The following is a 17947-nucleotide window of genomic DNA, read 5'->3' on the forward strand; positions in this document are numbered from 1 at the left end:
ATGTGGGGTGGCCCCAGCAGAAAAGAGAGTGGTGAGGGGGACGGTGCTGTTCACGAGTCCTTGAGGCCAAAAAGGTGAAAGGAATCCTGTGTGCTTTAGGAAGAACATTGCCAGCACGTCAGAGAGATGATCCTGCAGCTCTGCTCAGCCCTGCTGAGGCATATCTGGAATGCTGTGTCCTGGTCTGGGCTCTGTGAGAGACATGGAGCTCCTGACGTGAGTCCAGTGGATACTATGGAGATGATGGAGTGGAACATCTTTCTTACAAAGAAAGGCTGAGGGGGTTGAGGCTGTTCAGCCTTGAGAGGGGCCTCATCCCGGTCTGTCCCTTCTACAGGAAGGGTTCAGAGCAGGGCCCAGGTTCTGCTCCAGGGGCTCAGCAAGGGCACCAGAGGAATGGGCAGGAACTGATCCTAGCAAGTTCCACCAGAAAATGAGGAAGGACTTCTTTACGGTGCAGTGACCAAGCGCTGAACAGATTGCCCAGAGTGTGGAGTCTCCCTCACTGGAGATATTCCAGAACTGTCTGGACACAATCCCGTGCCATGTGCTCTGGGTAATTCTGATTGAGCAGGGAGGTAGAATCACTGCGGTCCCTTCTGACCTATCCTGTTCTGTGATTGTGTGAAAGGGGTGACGAGGGATGTGAGGAATGGTGAGTAGGTTATAAGAGAGGAGGCTGACTGGGGAGTGATGAGGGAGCTGTGAGGGGGTCATGAGGGGTGATTTGATGAGGGCGGTGATGAGAGGAGCGCTGAGGGGCGGATGAAGCGTCTGACGCGCGGTCTAACGAGGGGCGCGATGAGGGTGTGCCGGGGCCGGGGCCTGCCCTGAGGGGCGGGCCCGAGGGCGGAGCGAGATCCCCGTGGGTGGAGCAGCGGCGGTGACGTCGCCCCCGCCTGGCAACGGCGTGGGGGCGGTGGCGGCGCGCGGCTCTCGCGGGACTTGGCGCCCCCCGCCGTGGGCGGGGCGGAGCCGCCGGTTCCCGAGCTCGGCTGCGGCGGCAGCAGGAGCGGCGGGACGGGACGGGCGAGCGGCGCCTCTGCCCCGGGCCGCCCGCGGCTCGGAGCTGCCTCTTCCACGCCCGTAGCGCCACGGATGGAGCCGCAGTGCCCGGCTTGAGCGTGTCGGCGGGACCCGGAGCCGCTCCGCCGAGCCTGGGCGGGCGGTCGCAGCATGGGTGAGCGCGGCGGGGCGGGCGGCGGGACCGGCCCCCTCTTCCCGCTTCTTCGGGGGCGCCTTCGCCGCCCTTTGTGTGAGGGGAGGGCGCGGACCCGCGGAGCCTGGGGCAGCCCCCGAGATGGCCAGGGCGGGAGCGGTGTCAGTACCCGGGGCACGGTGGAGGAGCTGCCGGGCCGGCGAGTGCGGCAGGTGCTCGGTGAGCGCTCCCTCCCGGAGAGGCCGGGGCCGCCCCGTCCCGCCCGGCCGGCCCCGGGGGCTGCGGAGGGGCCCGGGCTGGGAGGAGGCGCGGGGGTTCCGTGCGTTTCCGTGGGGAGAGCGAGGTAGGTGTGCAGCAATGCCTGGTGCTGCTTGGAGGGAGTGGCTTGGTGAAGCATAAAAGTTTTTATGGCTAAATCCAGCCCTTTCGCCTTTTTTTTTTTTTTTTTTTTCCCACTCAGCGTCAATTTGAGCTGCGCCTTCGCCCATTTCTCCACCAAAGCGGAAGCACTCACTGTATTTTAAAGAGAGTGAGTGTAGAACCCCTGGGAATGTTCCTGTGTTCAGGATGTGCCAGTTCAGGTTCACACTGGGAACAGTCATTTGTGATGGGTCTGGTTTTTAGTGTAAGTGTCGGCATGGGGAAGTATCAACGTGTGAACTTAAACACCGCTCTTGAGAGCCCTCTTTGCCTATAGCGACTTCCCCTTTATAGAGATGTCGGACCTCACAGGGGTCCAGAACGGTGCGGGGATCAGTTCGTGTGTCTCACACCTCCGCCCTGTGTGCTGTGCTGTGCAGGGGCGCGGGTGGCAGCGCTGGGCTTCAGTGTCCGCTGTGCTTGTGCTGCTCTGTGCAAACATGCCCCATCAGAACGGGAGTAAAGCTTTTCCAGTGGAAGGGTACCTGGCTTTTGGATAGCCTTTCTGCCTCCCCGTTGTGCATGGAAACGAAGAAGTGCACGGTGCGCAGATCAAACGTGCAGTTAGTGAAGCGAGAAGCGCTCCTCCTGGCTGGTGTTCTGCTGATTATCAAGATCTGCTTTCAGAGTGTTCATCTCAGTGGAACTTGTCTTACGAGGTCAAAGCACACTTAAAATGAAATCTGAAAATAGAAAATGAAATTAGTGTTTTAAATTCTGGTAGAAGCCAAACGTCTCACTTTTAGATGCTTTTTGTGATTATTCAGAATAGGTAAGACTTGCTCTTGATTTCTTTTCGTGCTGCATTGTTTTATTTGCAAGTGAGAAATGTCTGCCCAGGTCATTATAGTGGACCTGGTGATGGTAGTTCCTAAAGCATAAAGGCTTAGTGTGCTAATTAAACTTATTGAACTCAGGCTGTAGTGCTGAAATGAGAAACACCTCTGGATTGACCTATGGTAGGTTGGGATTTATTAAAATCCTTAGTGTACTCAATTAGTACAGTTAGGAATACTGTATAGGGACTGAGTCCAGTTCATGATTGTATGTGATTATTCTGTGACATGGTTTTATGTATTTTTGTCCTCAAGTTTCCTTTTCTAAAGGAAATCCTTTTCTGATGAGCATAATGAGCATGTTATTACTGTTCTAGATATGACTGAACTGAGGGGGTGCACACACTGTGAGTATTGCTGTTGTGTGGGTTATTTATTACCATAACAATTTGTGTGTATGTGCAGTTACAGAGCAGTTCCCGCCAGGATGGTGACCAAGCTCTAGAAAGGAGTGTATAATAACCTCAGTGTCTTTTAAACAGATTTTCTCTGAAGGTGTTGTCCTTTATTCAAATTTTCAAGTATTTCTTTATTGTGGTCAAAAGGGGTGAGGAATGTACAATAAAACAAAAAAGCAAGAGTGGAAAAAGAAGTAACTGTAGCATGCTCTGCACTCACTGTAATTAGTAGTTGCCTCCCAATTTATCTTGGGAAGTCATTAGTTGATTATTTTATTACTGGTCTCATGGTAGAGCTCGCTCTTGATAAGAGATTGTCTGTTATGTCAGCTTGTGGAAGGGATTTTACATGTAAGAGGTGGCTTAGAGGGGAGTGTTGGGGTATCTTTGATGAACTCAAGGATTTTTGAGATTTACGGAGAAGTAAGAACAGCCAGTATGACTCTGGAGGAACCAAAAGGAGAAGGGCAGAAGTACAGAATGCCTTGGAAACAAGTTCTTTCATGTTCTTCTGGTAGCTGGAAATTAATATTTCAAGAGCATGTGTCATTCAGGTGTCTGAAGGATGGGGGAGGGGGATGTGATCAGAGGTGACACACACAAGACCATATAAAGTTATTGGTAATGTCCAGTGACACCCTTGAGTCCTGTCATTATAACTCTCTACCCTCTGCACTGCAGTAATCATGTGTGTATGACTCTAGAAACTGCTTGGTAAACAGATTAAAGGGAAAAAATGTATTCAGATGTTCTAGGTAGAAAAGACTTTATTTATTGAATTGTATTTTGCTGTTTTGGGTTGATATTAACTTGGAGAGATTAGCTTCCAGCTAACTGTCATATGGCTTTATAACTAAGAAGGAAACATTCCAACAGCAGCTGATAAATTGCCACAGTGGAAAACTGCAATCCACTGAACATCTGTCAGTACCTTCTTAGCTATATGCATCCTCCCATCTTTTTTATTTCCAAAAATTTGTGCAGACTTTGATTTGTGGTTCCCATGGTTAGTATATCTGAATTTGCTACATGTTCTCTTCAGAAAAAATTATAATTTTGGGATACTTTAAGAAACCAGACATACTTCTTCATTGCCAACAGAATAAGTATAAACATATTTGGTCTACAGAGTAAGTTCATTGAACATTGAACTTGTGTGAAGCCTTTTGATAGCTTCATGTTGGCAACAAAAAACAATCTAGGAGGTTTTTGTAAGCAGACTTAATACTTCTGACATGTTGCTGTGAAAACAGTGGCAGTTTCAGTATTCCTCAGTAGTATTCCAAGAACCTGTTAGAACATTACTTCAGGATTTGTTCTTCAATTCAAAAAGAAACAAAAAACCCCTAACAGAACAATCCCCCAACCAAAAATCTACTCCATACACCCCCAAACAAATGGGGTAGGATAGATGAAGAGTCCTGCTGCTGCTGCTATTTTTACCAGGAAATATGTAAGGTGGGATGTGCAGCTGAGTGCATTTTGTAGAGTAAAATGATTATCAGAAGTTGAGTTGTTAAACCCTTCTGCACTCAGGTACTTGAGGAGGCTGATGTTGACCAGCTGTACCTGTGGTGCTCAGCAAAGTGGTTTCGTACTACCATTTTCTTTATTGTACACAAAACCATAAGGGAGGGTGATGTAAAACTGACTCTGGAAGATACATGCCTAAGCTACTGGGAAGCCAAATTACAGTAACTGGGAAAGTTGATGGATCCTGACTTTGGGTGAAGACTGAGCAGAAATTGCTTCAAAAGGTGCTAGAGAATCTGTCAGCTCAGCTCTTGCCTTTTTTGTTTTTTGGGTTTTTTTCCCCCAAGAATGTAAGAACTTCTGTGCTGAGAGTCCTGACTGTGGAGACAGGAAGGAAGAAAAGGATATGGAAGGTAGGTTTGTAGTGGAAAGTTGTTTTTTTTTTTTTTTTTTTTTTTTTTTTTTTTTTTTTAAATAAAAACCCCTAGTCTGGCAGTAAGTGATTTATGAACTTTCTCAGAGGTGTTTGTGGTTTCACGGGATCTTTTTTTATACATAGTTCAAGACTGTGGTTGTCCATCCCTGAGGGGCTCAAAAAAGCCTTGTGGTTTTTGCCAACCACTCTCTGTGACAGTGGGAATCCCTGTTTAGCATATATGGGAATGAGTGGGGGAAATATGTCCTTTCAGCGTGAGGTTTTTTTGCCCTGAAACTGCTCCTTGTTCTACCAGACTTCTTTATGTTTTTGAGAAATGGTGGGTGATTGTTTGGTGGCTTCATACTGACAAGTCTCTCTACGTGTACTTTTATCATGTGCTGGTCACCTTTACTGGATAGTTATTTTAGTATTGATCATTTTTTCATCTTGTTGAAAAGAGTTTTTCATGTTATTCAGGAGTTAACTTTGTGCAGGGGTGGAATTATATTTACTGTCTTGATTTCTCTTGTTTTTCTTACGGTTCTTGAGAGCTTTAGTTTCAGCTAGGTAGGACCTTGTCCTCGAATTACCCTCACCTTCACGGGCTTTCTCCATTGTCTGCCTGTGCTTGGTTTTTTTTTTTGCCCTTAGTGGGTTTTTGTTGCATAAACACAGGAAATGTGTGGTCGGGCACGCTGTGCTGCCTGGGGCTGAGTGAGGTGGCTGCTCTGTCCTGCTCCGGCTGTCACAGCTCTGCTCTCCCCATTCATTTTGCCTCCTCGAGATGCTGTCACATGTGACTGCTGGTCTGCTAGTTCCTTAACCTGGCTTGATGAAAATGATTTGTTAGGAAAGAGCAGCAATGAAAAAGCTTAAAGTGTCTCAAATCATCTTGACAGAAGTGGTGAGTCAATCAGGTGAAATTTGTTGCTCATGGGTCTGGGGTGTAGCGATTTCTATCAGCTGTGATTGTTGTCTGGGCACTTAAAATGTGTTCTGGGCCTTGGCAGGGGTTTAACCTTTTTCTTCTGCTCCTTTTAAAGTGGGTATTTGTTTGTCTTTTTTTAAACTGCATCCTGTAATTTGTAAGGTAGCTAAATTCCATTCTACTTTTTCTTTCCATAATGATGTTTTTTTGTTTGTGCTCTGAGTTGTGAATGTGCTAATGATCTAAAACGTTCCCAGCATTCAGTGGAGGTGATGCCTGAGCCTTTGCAGTCCCTTACTTTGGATGTGGGGTGGTGAGAAACAGATTTCCCCAGTGCTGTGGTGGTGGGAGCACAACTCTGAGCGTCACCCATGGCTGTCCTGGTGCACTGGTGACAGCAGGACTGAAGCACTAAAACTGCCTTTCCATTTGCCGCTTTTCTGATGTGAATTCTTGTTATGTTAATAAGTGTCCTTTCACCCTCAATTATTCCCTGTTTTCCACCATAAACTTCAGACTTCATTTCACCAGCATGGCTATTTACTTTCTCTGACTAATGCCAGCAAGAGTTTTTAGGTGGGATTGTGTTTTACTTCACTACTTCCATGCAGAATTGACTTTCTTCATATACAATCAGTATGAAATATTTCTTTTTCAGAAATCTTGAACAAAGAAAAGGATGTACTGTAGATATTTTTTAAAATGTAGGTCTTGCTACTGCCAGAGTCCTAAATCAGGCTGAAGGAAAAACTGCATGATGTGTCTGTCTGCCAAATTAGTTAAATCTTTCCACTTTGGGGTGATGTACCCTGTAGAGAGTATAATATGAGGTAATTTAGAATATTAAGTTCACTTTTCTGAAAGGAATATTTATTGCCTATAATATGCTCATGACCCTGATATTGGCTCAGCTCCTCAGAGCCTGGTGCTAAAAACAGCAAGGTTATGAGTTTAGTCCCTGTATGGGCCATTTATTTAAGAGTTGGACTCAGTGATCCTTGTGGGTCCCTTCCAACTCAGAACTTTCTGTGAAATCTGTATTAGACCAGGACTGCTTTCAGCAGAATAAATTAGAATATAATATTTTGAATAATTTAAAAAAAATGAAGCATTTTCCTGTAATTTCAGCAGTTTATGCAGTGCTGAGCTGTGTTGTTACAGATGAGGGCTGCAGTTGCTTTCCACTTAGTGCTGAAGAACTTTGTGATTGCAAATTGAGTTTAAATTTGACATTGTTGTTGAAGAAACTCAAAATGAGTGTTATTGCTTTCTAGTTTTAACTAGATAAAGTGTTGCTTTAAATTATTTAAATGGCTTAAGACTGCACTGTTTCTTAACAGTAAATAAATCCCTGTAAGCATGGTACATTTTGTCATTAGAGGCAAATGGTTTTGGAATTAAGCAGTGCTGGGCAATCTCATTATTTTTGCTTCTGCAGCAGCTGTGAATAGGTTTTTGTGGATGGCAGTTATTAATGATTTTTACTTTAATTTTAAATAAAGCGGTTTTGCTAGAGTTCCTGGAAACTTGCCTGGCTTACTGTTTAAAGAAGACTTTAAGTCATCAGTTTCTGCCTCTTTGATAAAGTTACTAAGTGGTTGGCCTTTGTCAAATGTTTTTGACTGTGGATATAGTTCGATCTTTTTAAGCTGGCACTGAAGTTAAGTCTGAGCCTTTGCTTACCTCTGACTAATAAGCATTCTTCTCTTCCCTTGCTTGTATGAACCAAATAATCTGAAACTTCCCTGTCTTCCTGAATCAGCTTTCAGCAAGGCTGGCTGTCCAAAAACTGAGACTGAGCTCATGGCTGCAGGAGGAGAATGAGGATGCTACTGACACTGACACCAGCTGCAGCACACTTAGAGCAGTTGTCAGTTTGGACACGACAGAAATTTTTTGTTTTCCAGTTTTGGCGCTTCAGTTCAATTGTGGCTTTATTGGTAACATACCAATGTACCTTCATTCCTCTTAGTGTGTTTTTATTTCCCCAAGTTGCGCTGTTCCTTCATTTTTCAGGAAAAATATGAAAGCAAACATTCTTGTTTGCTTTCAAGTTGTTTCTTCTCAATGCATCTTTGGCACTCAGGGAGAAGGGTCTCCCTCTTTGCTGCTTGAAGAAATAAAACTGCTAGTTTTGTGAAGAGGGGAAGAATCTCACCACTTAACTCTGAACTTGTACCTTGAGCTGTGAACAGATTTGTTTGAAGGCTGCTTTGCATATAATCTCCCTTGTCACACCGTGGGTGCAGTTCCAGGCTGTGCTTCAGAGATAACTCCTGGCTGGGGCTGTGCAGTGCCTGTGGCTGGCTCCAGTGGCCATGAGCCCTGCTGGGAGCTGAGCTGCCTGGTGGGGACAAACTCCTGTGCCAGCTTGGCCATCCTGTCAGCAAGCTGCATGGCCTCACTGGCTGCAGTCCTTACCTCCTGGGCAAGAGAGTGGATGGGACTGAATTTCAGGAGTCAGGGAATGTAGAGTGTTTTTCCGTTTCTGTTTTAACCTGCAGTTACTTTGCACCAGATCCATGCTATAATTTCATAAGTTTCTTTGGTGTGTCTATATTAATTGTTCTCCCTAAGTGCTGATGATCTGGTTATTTCACAGCATTCTTTTTCTGAATCTTTAAAGGGTTTTTTTAATCCCTCCCAATTCATTTTAAGCCAGCTAAATGTTCCTTTTAAACTGCACCTCTAATTTGCAATTTTTTTATTGATTTAATAATACCTTTAAAGAGAAAATAGATTCTAAACAGCTAAAACCTGTTACTGAGGTGCCTTTTGTATTTCTGAAGGTGTTGGTTTTGGTTGTTCTCAATAGAGAAGAGGACTGAGCACAATATGTAAAAGTATGCTATGCATCTGTTCTTCTTTATCCTGATTTTTTGCAGTTGGGCTGGACTTGCAATGTTCCCATCACTTAAATGCTTTTATGTAGTTTGGCTATTTTAGCACTATCATAAACCAGTAAATGCAAGATTAAGTAGAATAAGCCTGCCTAAAACTTGAGGTAAATCACATTGCTATTTGCACTCATTTCAACATCTAAATGTTTCTGTCAGGGAAGTTATTAATTGCTAGAACAAATTGCCAGGGGAATGCTAGATCCATCATTTGTTGGTATGGGCAATCCCTGGATAATGCAGATATCAGTGTCTTCTTTAATCACTCCTTTTGGCAGGTTTAGTGATCATGTGTCCATGCAATGATCTAGTCCAAGACACTGGCTAAGGCTGAATCCAGCTGGAAGAGAACCAGCTGGCTGATTTGGCAGCAAGCTAGGCTGACACACCCTGGAGCAGCACAACTGTGAGACCAGCTCAGGGGAAGAGGTGGTGAAATGAGAATGAGTATGGAGAGACCATGCAGGGTCACAGCTTTAGCCTCAGATTGGAGTCACTGTCAAACTCTGCTCTTTGTAAGTGACTAAAGCAGTCGTTCCAGAAAAGCAGGGCCTGTCTGTTTCCCTTTCCAAAGAGGTTCAGTGAAGAATATTCTTTTGTTAAGAGATTTTGATACGGGACTTGACAAAATTAGCAGGATTTAAAAGCTGCATGAGTGTCTGCAGGGTGAGCCGTGGGCTATTTGTTAGAAACCTCCATGTCCCATGCAACACTTCTTGCCGTGTTCAGCTGAGTTAGTGCTGTTCAGAAGCCAGGTGGAATGAGATTCTGTGCTGGAAGTGGGGCAGTGGAAGTGCTGAGGTGAGCAAGGCTTTTGAAGCCATGAAGATAAAAGCAAGTATGTTAATCCCATGCTCTCCTGGGTATGGTAGATAAAGAGGCAGCAGATTTTCTTGAGAAGTGCAAACAGCAGAATGTAGCCTTTTAATTAAGGATAAATTATCATGAACTGTGCTGTTTTGCTCTTGAAAATCAAATACAGGGCTTCCTTTGCCTGACCTGCAGGTTACTGAAAATACATGTCATCCCTCAGCACAGGGAAGGAGAGTGTCTGTGAAGGGGAAGATTATACTAAAAACCACTACATTGACACATTCACATTATCAGAAGCCTAAGTGTAACAGGGTCTGCTTTTACAGCCTACCAGTATCTGAATAAGGATGTGGAGTCAGGAAGTAGGGGAAGTGGAAACTATCTCAGTTGAGATCCTTCGCAGCTTGAGGAGAGCTTGAAGGCATTTTTAAATCTTTGTGTGCTATAGAAATGAATATAAAAAAATTAACTGTGAGGTGTTGTCAAGTAAAAGCACAATTAAGAGTGTATATAAAATTGCTTCCTCTTGTTTTCATGTGTTCATCACCTTACTAGATGCTTATTCTGTGGGAAGAGTTTGCTCTTCAGTCTTAGCACTTCATCCTTACTGAGAGAGAACTATAAGGTACATGTATGGATTGTAAAGTAAATAGCTTCTAATGTGTAGGCTGTAGGAGAAAACCTGCCCTGGTAGATAACCAGTAACAGAAAGCCTCAGGCTGGATGAACAGCAGATGAAATAAAGCTGTTTATAAACAGGAGACATGCTGTCAGTACAATGAGGCACAGCCTGCCATCTCCATGCAGCAAGGAGACTGGACTGATTTCCCATCAACACAGAGCTGCTGGATCCTGCTGTTCACTGCTGTATCCTGGTTTTTCAGTTCTGAGCAGTGACTGAAGTGGTAAATCCTGACCTTGGTGTTTGAAAAAGCCAAGGTTGTATTGTTGACTCTTCTCTCTTGATTTCACATTTTTTTTTTATTTTGTGTATGTAGCTGGATTCCCAGGATTATGCCTGTACTTGTGAATATGTGGGAACAACCAAGACTATTTCCTTTGTGTTTCTGAAATCCAAACTACTCCTTCAAGTGACTGTGTTGAGAGCAGTGGAGGGGAGGGTTGGCTTTCTGTGAACTTGCCTCAGGTGCTTTGTCTCCTGATGGCAGCAACTGCTATCCCTTGCTTTTCTGCTATCCCAGACTGCTTTTCATGAACTCCTGTAAGGCCTCTGATCCCTTCTCAAATTCTTCAAATACCAATGGTGGTGTTACTATCAATTAATTCTGTTAACATGCTGTAGTTGCTTCCAAGCTGCATATTTGGTGATCAGCCAACCATCAGGTAGAAGGGTAAGTGTTGGGGCAGTCCTGAAGTCTTTTCTTTGGAAGGACTGAGATTTGAGTGCTTCAGTGCTGACTCTACAAAAAAAACCTAAAAATAAAAAATATACAGCTCTTACTTTTAGAGATGCTGCTCTTCTGGCACGTTTCAGCTAAATGGATGTACAAGGGAAGAACTGTTGGGAGTGAAGCAGGAGGATGGGCAGGTAGGGATGCTCACATAACACTGATTTCTTCAAATGCTCAAGATTATGACCAGGTACCTAAAAAAACTCCCCAGTGCATGGCGTGGGGATGATTGGTGTGCTGCAGTAATAATGAGCTACCTTACTCTCTGCCAGGGGGCACGGGCAGGACAGTAGCCAGCAGGTCTGGGGAAGTGGTTGTTCCCTACTCCCTGGCACTCATAGGCAGGCTCTAAAATACTGTGTGCAGCTTTGCTCCTCCCTTCCTTCACATGCAGAGGGAATGCCACTGAACTGGAGAGTTGAGGGTGGCTGGGAGGCTGATGGTGTGGTGTGCAAGGAGTAGGTGCAGCCTGGAGAGAACAGCCTGCTCTCCTTGGAGGCACGGTGAAAAATTATGAACCAATGCCTGCAAGTTAGGACAGAGGTAATTCCCACTGAATATAATGTGGAAAAATTATTAAGAGAATTCAGTATCAGAAAAGGTGCTTGTGGTAGCTGTGTTATCTCTATCTTTTCAAGGCTTCTAAAATACAGCTGGACAAAGCCTTGAACAACCTCATTTGATTTTGGGATTAACCTTGTTCTGACCAGTTTGGAATAAGTAAACTCGAGAGGTCTTTTCAAACCCTATTTTCTTGTGATTGGAAGCGTTGCAGAATGAAATAATGATCTTAACAAGAATTACTTAAATCCTTCTAAATACACGTGGAAATAGATATTTGAAGGACTTGCTCTCTGAACTTTTGGAACATAAATTGACCTAATGAAACAATTTTGCCTCCTTTAAAACTGACTGATTGAGATTGTAGGGTGCCCTTGAGCATTTGCTGTTTTGACTGGCTTTTGTGAAATCCATTTCCTAGAGATTTCTTTCTGTGCTTTTCTGTCAGATATTCAGTTTATTGTCTTGACTAAAATGTCCACAATAAAAAGTAAATGAACTTCATGTCACAATTAGGATGCCCTGACAGCATGGAGTCAGATACAAACACTTGTTCCTGTTGTAATGCTAAGCATATTTTGTGGTTTTTGCAAAATTCCAATCTGGAACCATTCAGACTCTTGCATCATGTCTGTTTTTACAGATGAAGGGAACACTTTGTGCATGCTCCAAATAATGCTTTTAAGTTCCTGTAAATTTATTTCAAAGCCAGATTCTTGCCATGTTTGCACAAGTACTAATTATCATTCAGAATTAGAGATGTGCCAAATTGTAGGCTGTCTGTCAAAGCATTTCTGCATTTCTTCAGAGCATAAAAGGAGTTTTCATTTAAACCCAAAAGGCTTTCAGAGATTTTCTTGTTTTCATAACTCTTGAATTCATAACCTGGAGCTATGATCGTGATGTCCTTTTTGGCTAGGAGACTCCTGGAAAAAAAAAGTCTGCAGCAGAAGCTCAAGCTTTTATAGTAGTGTGGAGTCCTGACAGAAGAAAGGAAACTTCAAATACAATTTTTTATTTTTCAGGGGAATGACTTTGTTCAAAGAGTTCTCAGATAAGCAAGTTTCACACTTATTTTTGTGAGCTAATTACCTAGTGAAGGCTTTAAAGGAACACGAATAAATACGATGTTGACCTTAAGGTACTTTCACCACTTATTTGGTGCTTTGGATTTGAACAAAATATAGATGAGATATGATTCTTTTGTTCTTCAGTGCTTTTTGGCATGGCTTTGTTTTAGCAGAACTTGTAATTTGGTGTTTTGTGACTCACCTTGAATGTTTTGCCAAATAGATGTTACAAAATTAACTTAAGGAAGGAACAGAGGAAGAGGCATAAATCTATATATGGAACAATGTCTGAGTCATGGCTTCAGAAAATGTGGTGTGTTTTTTTTAAATATGTTCCCCTATGCCCTCAAAGATCTCTGGTCTTCTCTGCAATGTGAATTAGTAGCATTTTTTCACTTCCGCTCGTGGAGATATTTGCTGCCTTTCCTGCAGGTGTCACCTCTCATTTCTGGGCTGGTTTCTTGCTCTGACTGAAGGAAATGACTTGCAGCACAAACCATCACTTTCTGCTTCATGTCACTTCCCAGGCAAAATATTTTGACCTCCGCTATCCTTATAAAGTATTAAATACTTGGAGGTAGTTGAGGTTTTATTCTAATACTTCCCATTTCATGTCTTGTGCTGTAAAGGGAAGAGCCAGCAATGCTGCTCATAGAAGTGGGGGTTAAATTAAATCCACAATTGTAACATTTATTAAATATATGACTGAGTTTAAGACAAGTATTTCTGATAATGTAGGAGGAGACATGATGGGGTACTTCTAGAGTTGATAAATCTGGAGTGAGGTATCCCTAAAACCTTTTTCTTCCCATGTGGTTGTCAGTGGTGACTTATCATCATCTACAGCACATTTGTAAAATTATGACAGTATGTGTGAAGACAATTTGCTTTAGGTAAGTGAAAATTGACAAACGTTCAATTTCCAGTTGTGTTTTATCTTATATAGTGTTAAGCACTATAATGCACTCCAGAAGATTACAGGAGCCTGGAGTGCGAAAATGAGGCATATGTGGTTTGTGTCTTTCAGAGCAGGCTGCTGGGCAGGGTTTCTGCTATACTGTTCAGTTTCCTTCCCAAAGTCTCTTGCTAATTGCACCCGAGCCGGCACAAGAAACTGATGTTTGAGGTGGTTGCTGTTAGAATGCAATGAGTTTCTCATTAGTTAAAATAATTTGAGAGGAAAAGCCTACATTTTAAACTGTTTTCAACTGTTCATTTTCCTAATTATTCCAGGCATTCTTACTGAGCTGTAAAATTCAACACAAACTTTTTATTAAAAATGCATGGTGAGTCATATCTTGGAGAATGCACCAGTGCCTTACCCAATCTAAAAATGCCAGGCGGATCCAGGGCGGCTTCCAGATGGACGAGTTCTGTGCTGACAGTCCAAGTCTCCTGGCTTTAGACTGTCTCAAGGGTAGACTGCTATTTTTGTTTTTATTTTCCTTTTTTTAGGCAAGCTATGGATGTAAAGGAATTGTTGCTTTAAGCAAAAAGCTGGAACTGGGTAACGCAGCACACAGCAAGTTACAAAATAAGTAAGGAAAATTAGCAGATACTGCAGGGTGGACAGAAAGAAAAGGAAAAAGAAACTTTGAATAAAGTTGCCTTGTCACAGACTTGAGACACTGGCACAGACTGCTCAGAGAAGCTGCAGATGTTTCATCCCTGGAAGTGTTCAAGGCCAGGCTGGGTGGGGCTTGCAGCAACCAGGTCTGGTGTCCGGTGTCCCTGCCCATGGATGTTCTTTAAAGGTCATCCAAGCTATCCTGTGATTCAGACACAAATGTATTTTATGATGTTTTTTGTTATAAAACATACAAATAAATTAACAAATCCCTGCCATTAGCATGTTCTTTTCAGAGACATCCTGTAACTTTGTCAGATTTCTTATAATCCATGAGATCTCTCATATACCTCACTGAAGTTTCTTACTTACACTTTTGATTTTACCTTTACAGCTGACAGGAAATTCTGCAAAAGTTGGCCAAACTAAATTAGTCTCAGCCACTAAACACTTCTCCCAAAAGTACCTTCTCACTGCAATGCCACTGACATCCAAATCACAAACTCTCAGACAGTACAATCCCCAGCCAGCTCCTGGTGCTGTCTCACCACCCTCAGCAGCAGGGGTTCCTTCCTGAGGTCTAATCTGAATTTCCCCTCTGTCAGTTTAAGATGAGTGCCTCTAGTCCTGTCAGTACAGACCTTGGGAAAAAGTATAAACTGAAAGGATGCAATAAAGTAGTTATCGCTAGAAAGGAGAAAATGTAGTGAGACCAAATAGGAAGTAGCAGAAGTGCTTTTGTGCCACCTTGTTCCTTCCTCTCTTGCAGTGGTGGTTTTTTTCCCTTTAAGCTCAAAGGGCTTAACGTGGGAAGCTGACAGTGGCAGGGCTGTTGGTGCTCAAGTGTGGGGAAGCAAAGACTCACATGAGATAGGAGATAGTGAGTTTCAAAGTTGCGGTGTTGCCATTTTTTGGTTTGCTTGTTGTTGCTGGTTTTCTCTGTGGTGTGTGTTTATTCTGACTTATTTTTTTTTCCTGAAAGCTATCTTTATAGCAGTTTAAAATATCCTCAGTGTAAGCACTAGAGAGTACTTACAAAGTTTTTAACAGGTCTTGTAAACGATCACATATCCAACAGTTCTGGCTGGTCAGCTCATGTGCTGAGGAAGCAGAAAGGGGTTTGTTGAGCAGAATTTAGCCTGAGTGCAGCAGTGTCTGACTGCCCTCACCCATCTAATGCTGTTTTGAACTGCTGAGCCTTCTGAGATGGGGTGTGTTGAAGAGAGTGAAGGCTTATACTCACTTCAGCATGAACTTACTTTAAACAGAGCAAATCCTGTTGTATCCAAGCTGAGTCCCCGCTCGGTGACAGCAGGGTGTTTGTGGTGCTTCCAAAGGCTGGGGAGACATAGCTGAGCTGGTTTTATGTAGAATCAGCTTGGGTCCAACACTGTGTGTTTGTATGTATTGGAGGCATCCTGCTTGAAAGGATTTTTTGTTTGCCCAGCAGCCTGAACTAATAAATTGTACAGATTTAGGTTCTCTGTCTTTGAAATAATCCATGACTGGAATAATTAGCTTACAGCTGTTTGGGAATTAATTGTGTATGTTTAAAAGAAAATGTACATAAAACAGCATGAAAATATTTCTATTTTATTGGCATTGTGTTGTATTATTTTAAACTAATGAAAGAATTCTCATGGCTCTGGGCATTTTGCTTAAAATAAGGCCATAAATCAGTATTTGAATAAATGAGGTCAGCATTGTCTTAAACTGCAGAGAACCTCCTCTGCCACATCCCTTCCTTGTGGCAGCAGAGTTTGCTTGGCTGGCACATGGGATCAAAGCTTCAGGAGCAGGAGGAGGTGTGACTGCTTTGGTATAAAGCTGTTTATCTGGACTGGAGCTGGCACAACTGGTGTGGTTCCCTGGGGAGGAGGCACAGGTAGAAATGGCTCTGCCATGTGTCACTGCCACTCCAGGGGCTGTACAGGAGGACTCGACCTCGTTCTAAGCTCCTGTGAAGGTGAAACATCTCACTGGTGCTGCTCAATGCTTGCAGTAGCCCTTGTGATGCAACTGTTTGAAAGTCCTCCACGTGGAACTGAATGTGATGGCTCTGCATGGCTCAGCCCAGTGAAATAAATGTCTGCTCTTCTGTGTGGTGTGGCTCAAAACTGGTGACTGTACAGTTAAATATGTGTGGACTGCATGGTCTCCATTAGCTAATGACACTTGTTCAGTTTCATAATAGCATGGAACTGCATCCTTACCATCAAAGTTGACAAGAATCCAGTGGCCTTGTATCAATGATGTGTTATGTTGGGATGTGATTTCATGGCAGATACTGGCTTTGAGCAAAGCAGCAAGTCCTGGAGGGGCAAGTTGAGTGGATCTGTAGAGGGAAATTGCTCGTGTGAGGGACCATATTGAGATTTCAAGTTTTGGACATTTTTATATCATTGTAGTTTTAATCTTGTCCCATGGACACAATGCCTGTTAAAGATTAATGTGCATCAAGTGTGTTCCTGGGTTTAGTTTCAGTGAAAATTCCAGATTACTTTGTGAGACTGTTCCACACTGAACTGAACCACCACAAATGAGGGGGGTTTGGAGCTTCACTGAGCAGGGTGCTCCTGATCTGGGATGTAACAGGGATGTAGAGGTTGATCTAAAGTGGGTTTGGAGCAGTCCCATGTCTGACCCTGCAGTGAGATGTCTTAAGGAGATAAACTTGCAGAAAGTTGTCATTACAAGCTTTCTCTTGAACTGTTTTCTTTGTCTGATTCCCCAGTATTATAAATAACTACTAATTTAAGCAGAGAGCAGGGGAAGGGACCACTGAATGCACACAGAAGAAAGCAGGAGATCACAACGTCCTTGGGTTAAGCTGTCTTGGAAATACAGCTCTGTGGGTTTCCCCACTCTCTGTTGGTGATGTAACTTTATTGGGCACCATGAGAGGGGAAGTAGGAAATACTGAATGTTTCCATCTGTTCAAGGTTCAGTCCCTCAGGTGTTTCTCAGTTGGATGGTTATTGGGGTGTGAAGGGAAGGCAAGGACTTTTGCACAAGACCAGTGCTCAGAGTGGTTTCCCTGATAGTGGGACATGTGAAGCACTCCTCTCCAACTGAGGGAGAGCAAACCTACATCTGTACCCCAAAGGAATACTTGGATCTTTGGGGAACTGGTCATTCTGGGAATTTATAATCAGGAGTGTGAAGCAGAGCCTGGAGGGAGCTTGGCTGCAGAGCAGTGGGAGCTCTTGGCCAGGATGGATTTGTCTTTGGTTCCCAAACCCTGGTGCTCACCTTGTGCATGTGTCTTTACAGGGGAGCTTTGTAGACAAAACTCGCAGTTTGAGGTCAGGAGCTAGAATTTTAAGGGTAGTGGGAATTCTGTCAGGCCTTTCTATTTAAGCATCTGGGTTGTCATCAGTGACTCAGGTCAGGGTGACAGGAAATTATATGGTATTGAAGTGGAAGGAAAACATTCTTATAACCACGTCTTATGTTTAACACTTACGGAAGTGTTTTCATTGTTCAGTGTTTAAACACCTGAGCTACTTTTTCAGTGTTAAGGTCTGTCTTAAGTGGCTGAACATATACTATTATATTAATATTAAACCAGCTGGAATTGCTATAGCTCATAAATGGTAGAAGCATTTTTGTGGGAAAAGAGTTGGAAAGATCATTCTCCTTAAGTTCAGCACCTGATTTTGAAAGAGTTGTGAAGAAGAATATGGTAGTAAAAAGTGTAAGATTGTGTCCTCTGTGGTTCTTTTGTCTTTAGTCCAAACTTGGTCTGTGACAAGATAAAATAAAATATCTTTGTAACTCTATTCATACATAATAACAAAATTGTTAAGCTTTGTTTTATAGGAGACTATACTTGGCTGGTTTTATGTGATAAATGTACAAGTGGAAATAGCAGTACTAATGAAGTTTGTTTTATTCATCTAGCAACTGTCTGTTTTGGTAAACTGGAAAAGCAAAACCTCAGTTTCTAACACAACTGCAGTTCTGCTGGCAAGGTACTTCTGGAGGTCACACAA

General features: G+C 43.2%; 1 protein-coding gene across 3 annotated transcripts in view; it reads left to right on the forward strand.

Annotated features, from left to right (window-relative positions):
* Window positions 1–945: 945 nt before the first annotated feature.
* CD2AP (CD2 associated protein) overlaps window positions 946–17947 on the forward strand; it is a 77873-nt gene continuing 60871 nt past the window's right edge. For 2 of the 3 annotated variants that reach the window (XM_074538008.1, XM_074538010.1), the window contains exons 1-2: window positions 946–1180; window positions 4634–4699. In XM_074538008.1, coding sequence (XP_074394109.1) covers window positions 1177–1180; window positions 4634–4699 — 70 coding nt within the window. In that variant the 5' untranslated portion in view covers window positions 946–1176. The remainder of the gene's footprint in view (window positions 1181–4633; window positions 4700–17947) is intronic. The other variant, XM_005485084.4, reaches the window with a different exon arrangement.

The sequence above is a fragment of the Zonotrichia albicollis genome, chromosome 3 (assembly GCF_047830755.1).
Source record: "Zonotrichia albicollis isolate bZonAlb1 chromosome 3, bZonAlb1.hap1, whole genome shotgun sequence".
Taxonomy (NCBI): Eukaryota; Metazoa; Chordata; class Aves; order Passeriformes; family Passerellidae; genus Zonotrichia; species Zonotrichia albicollis.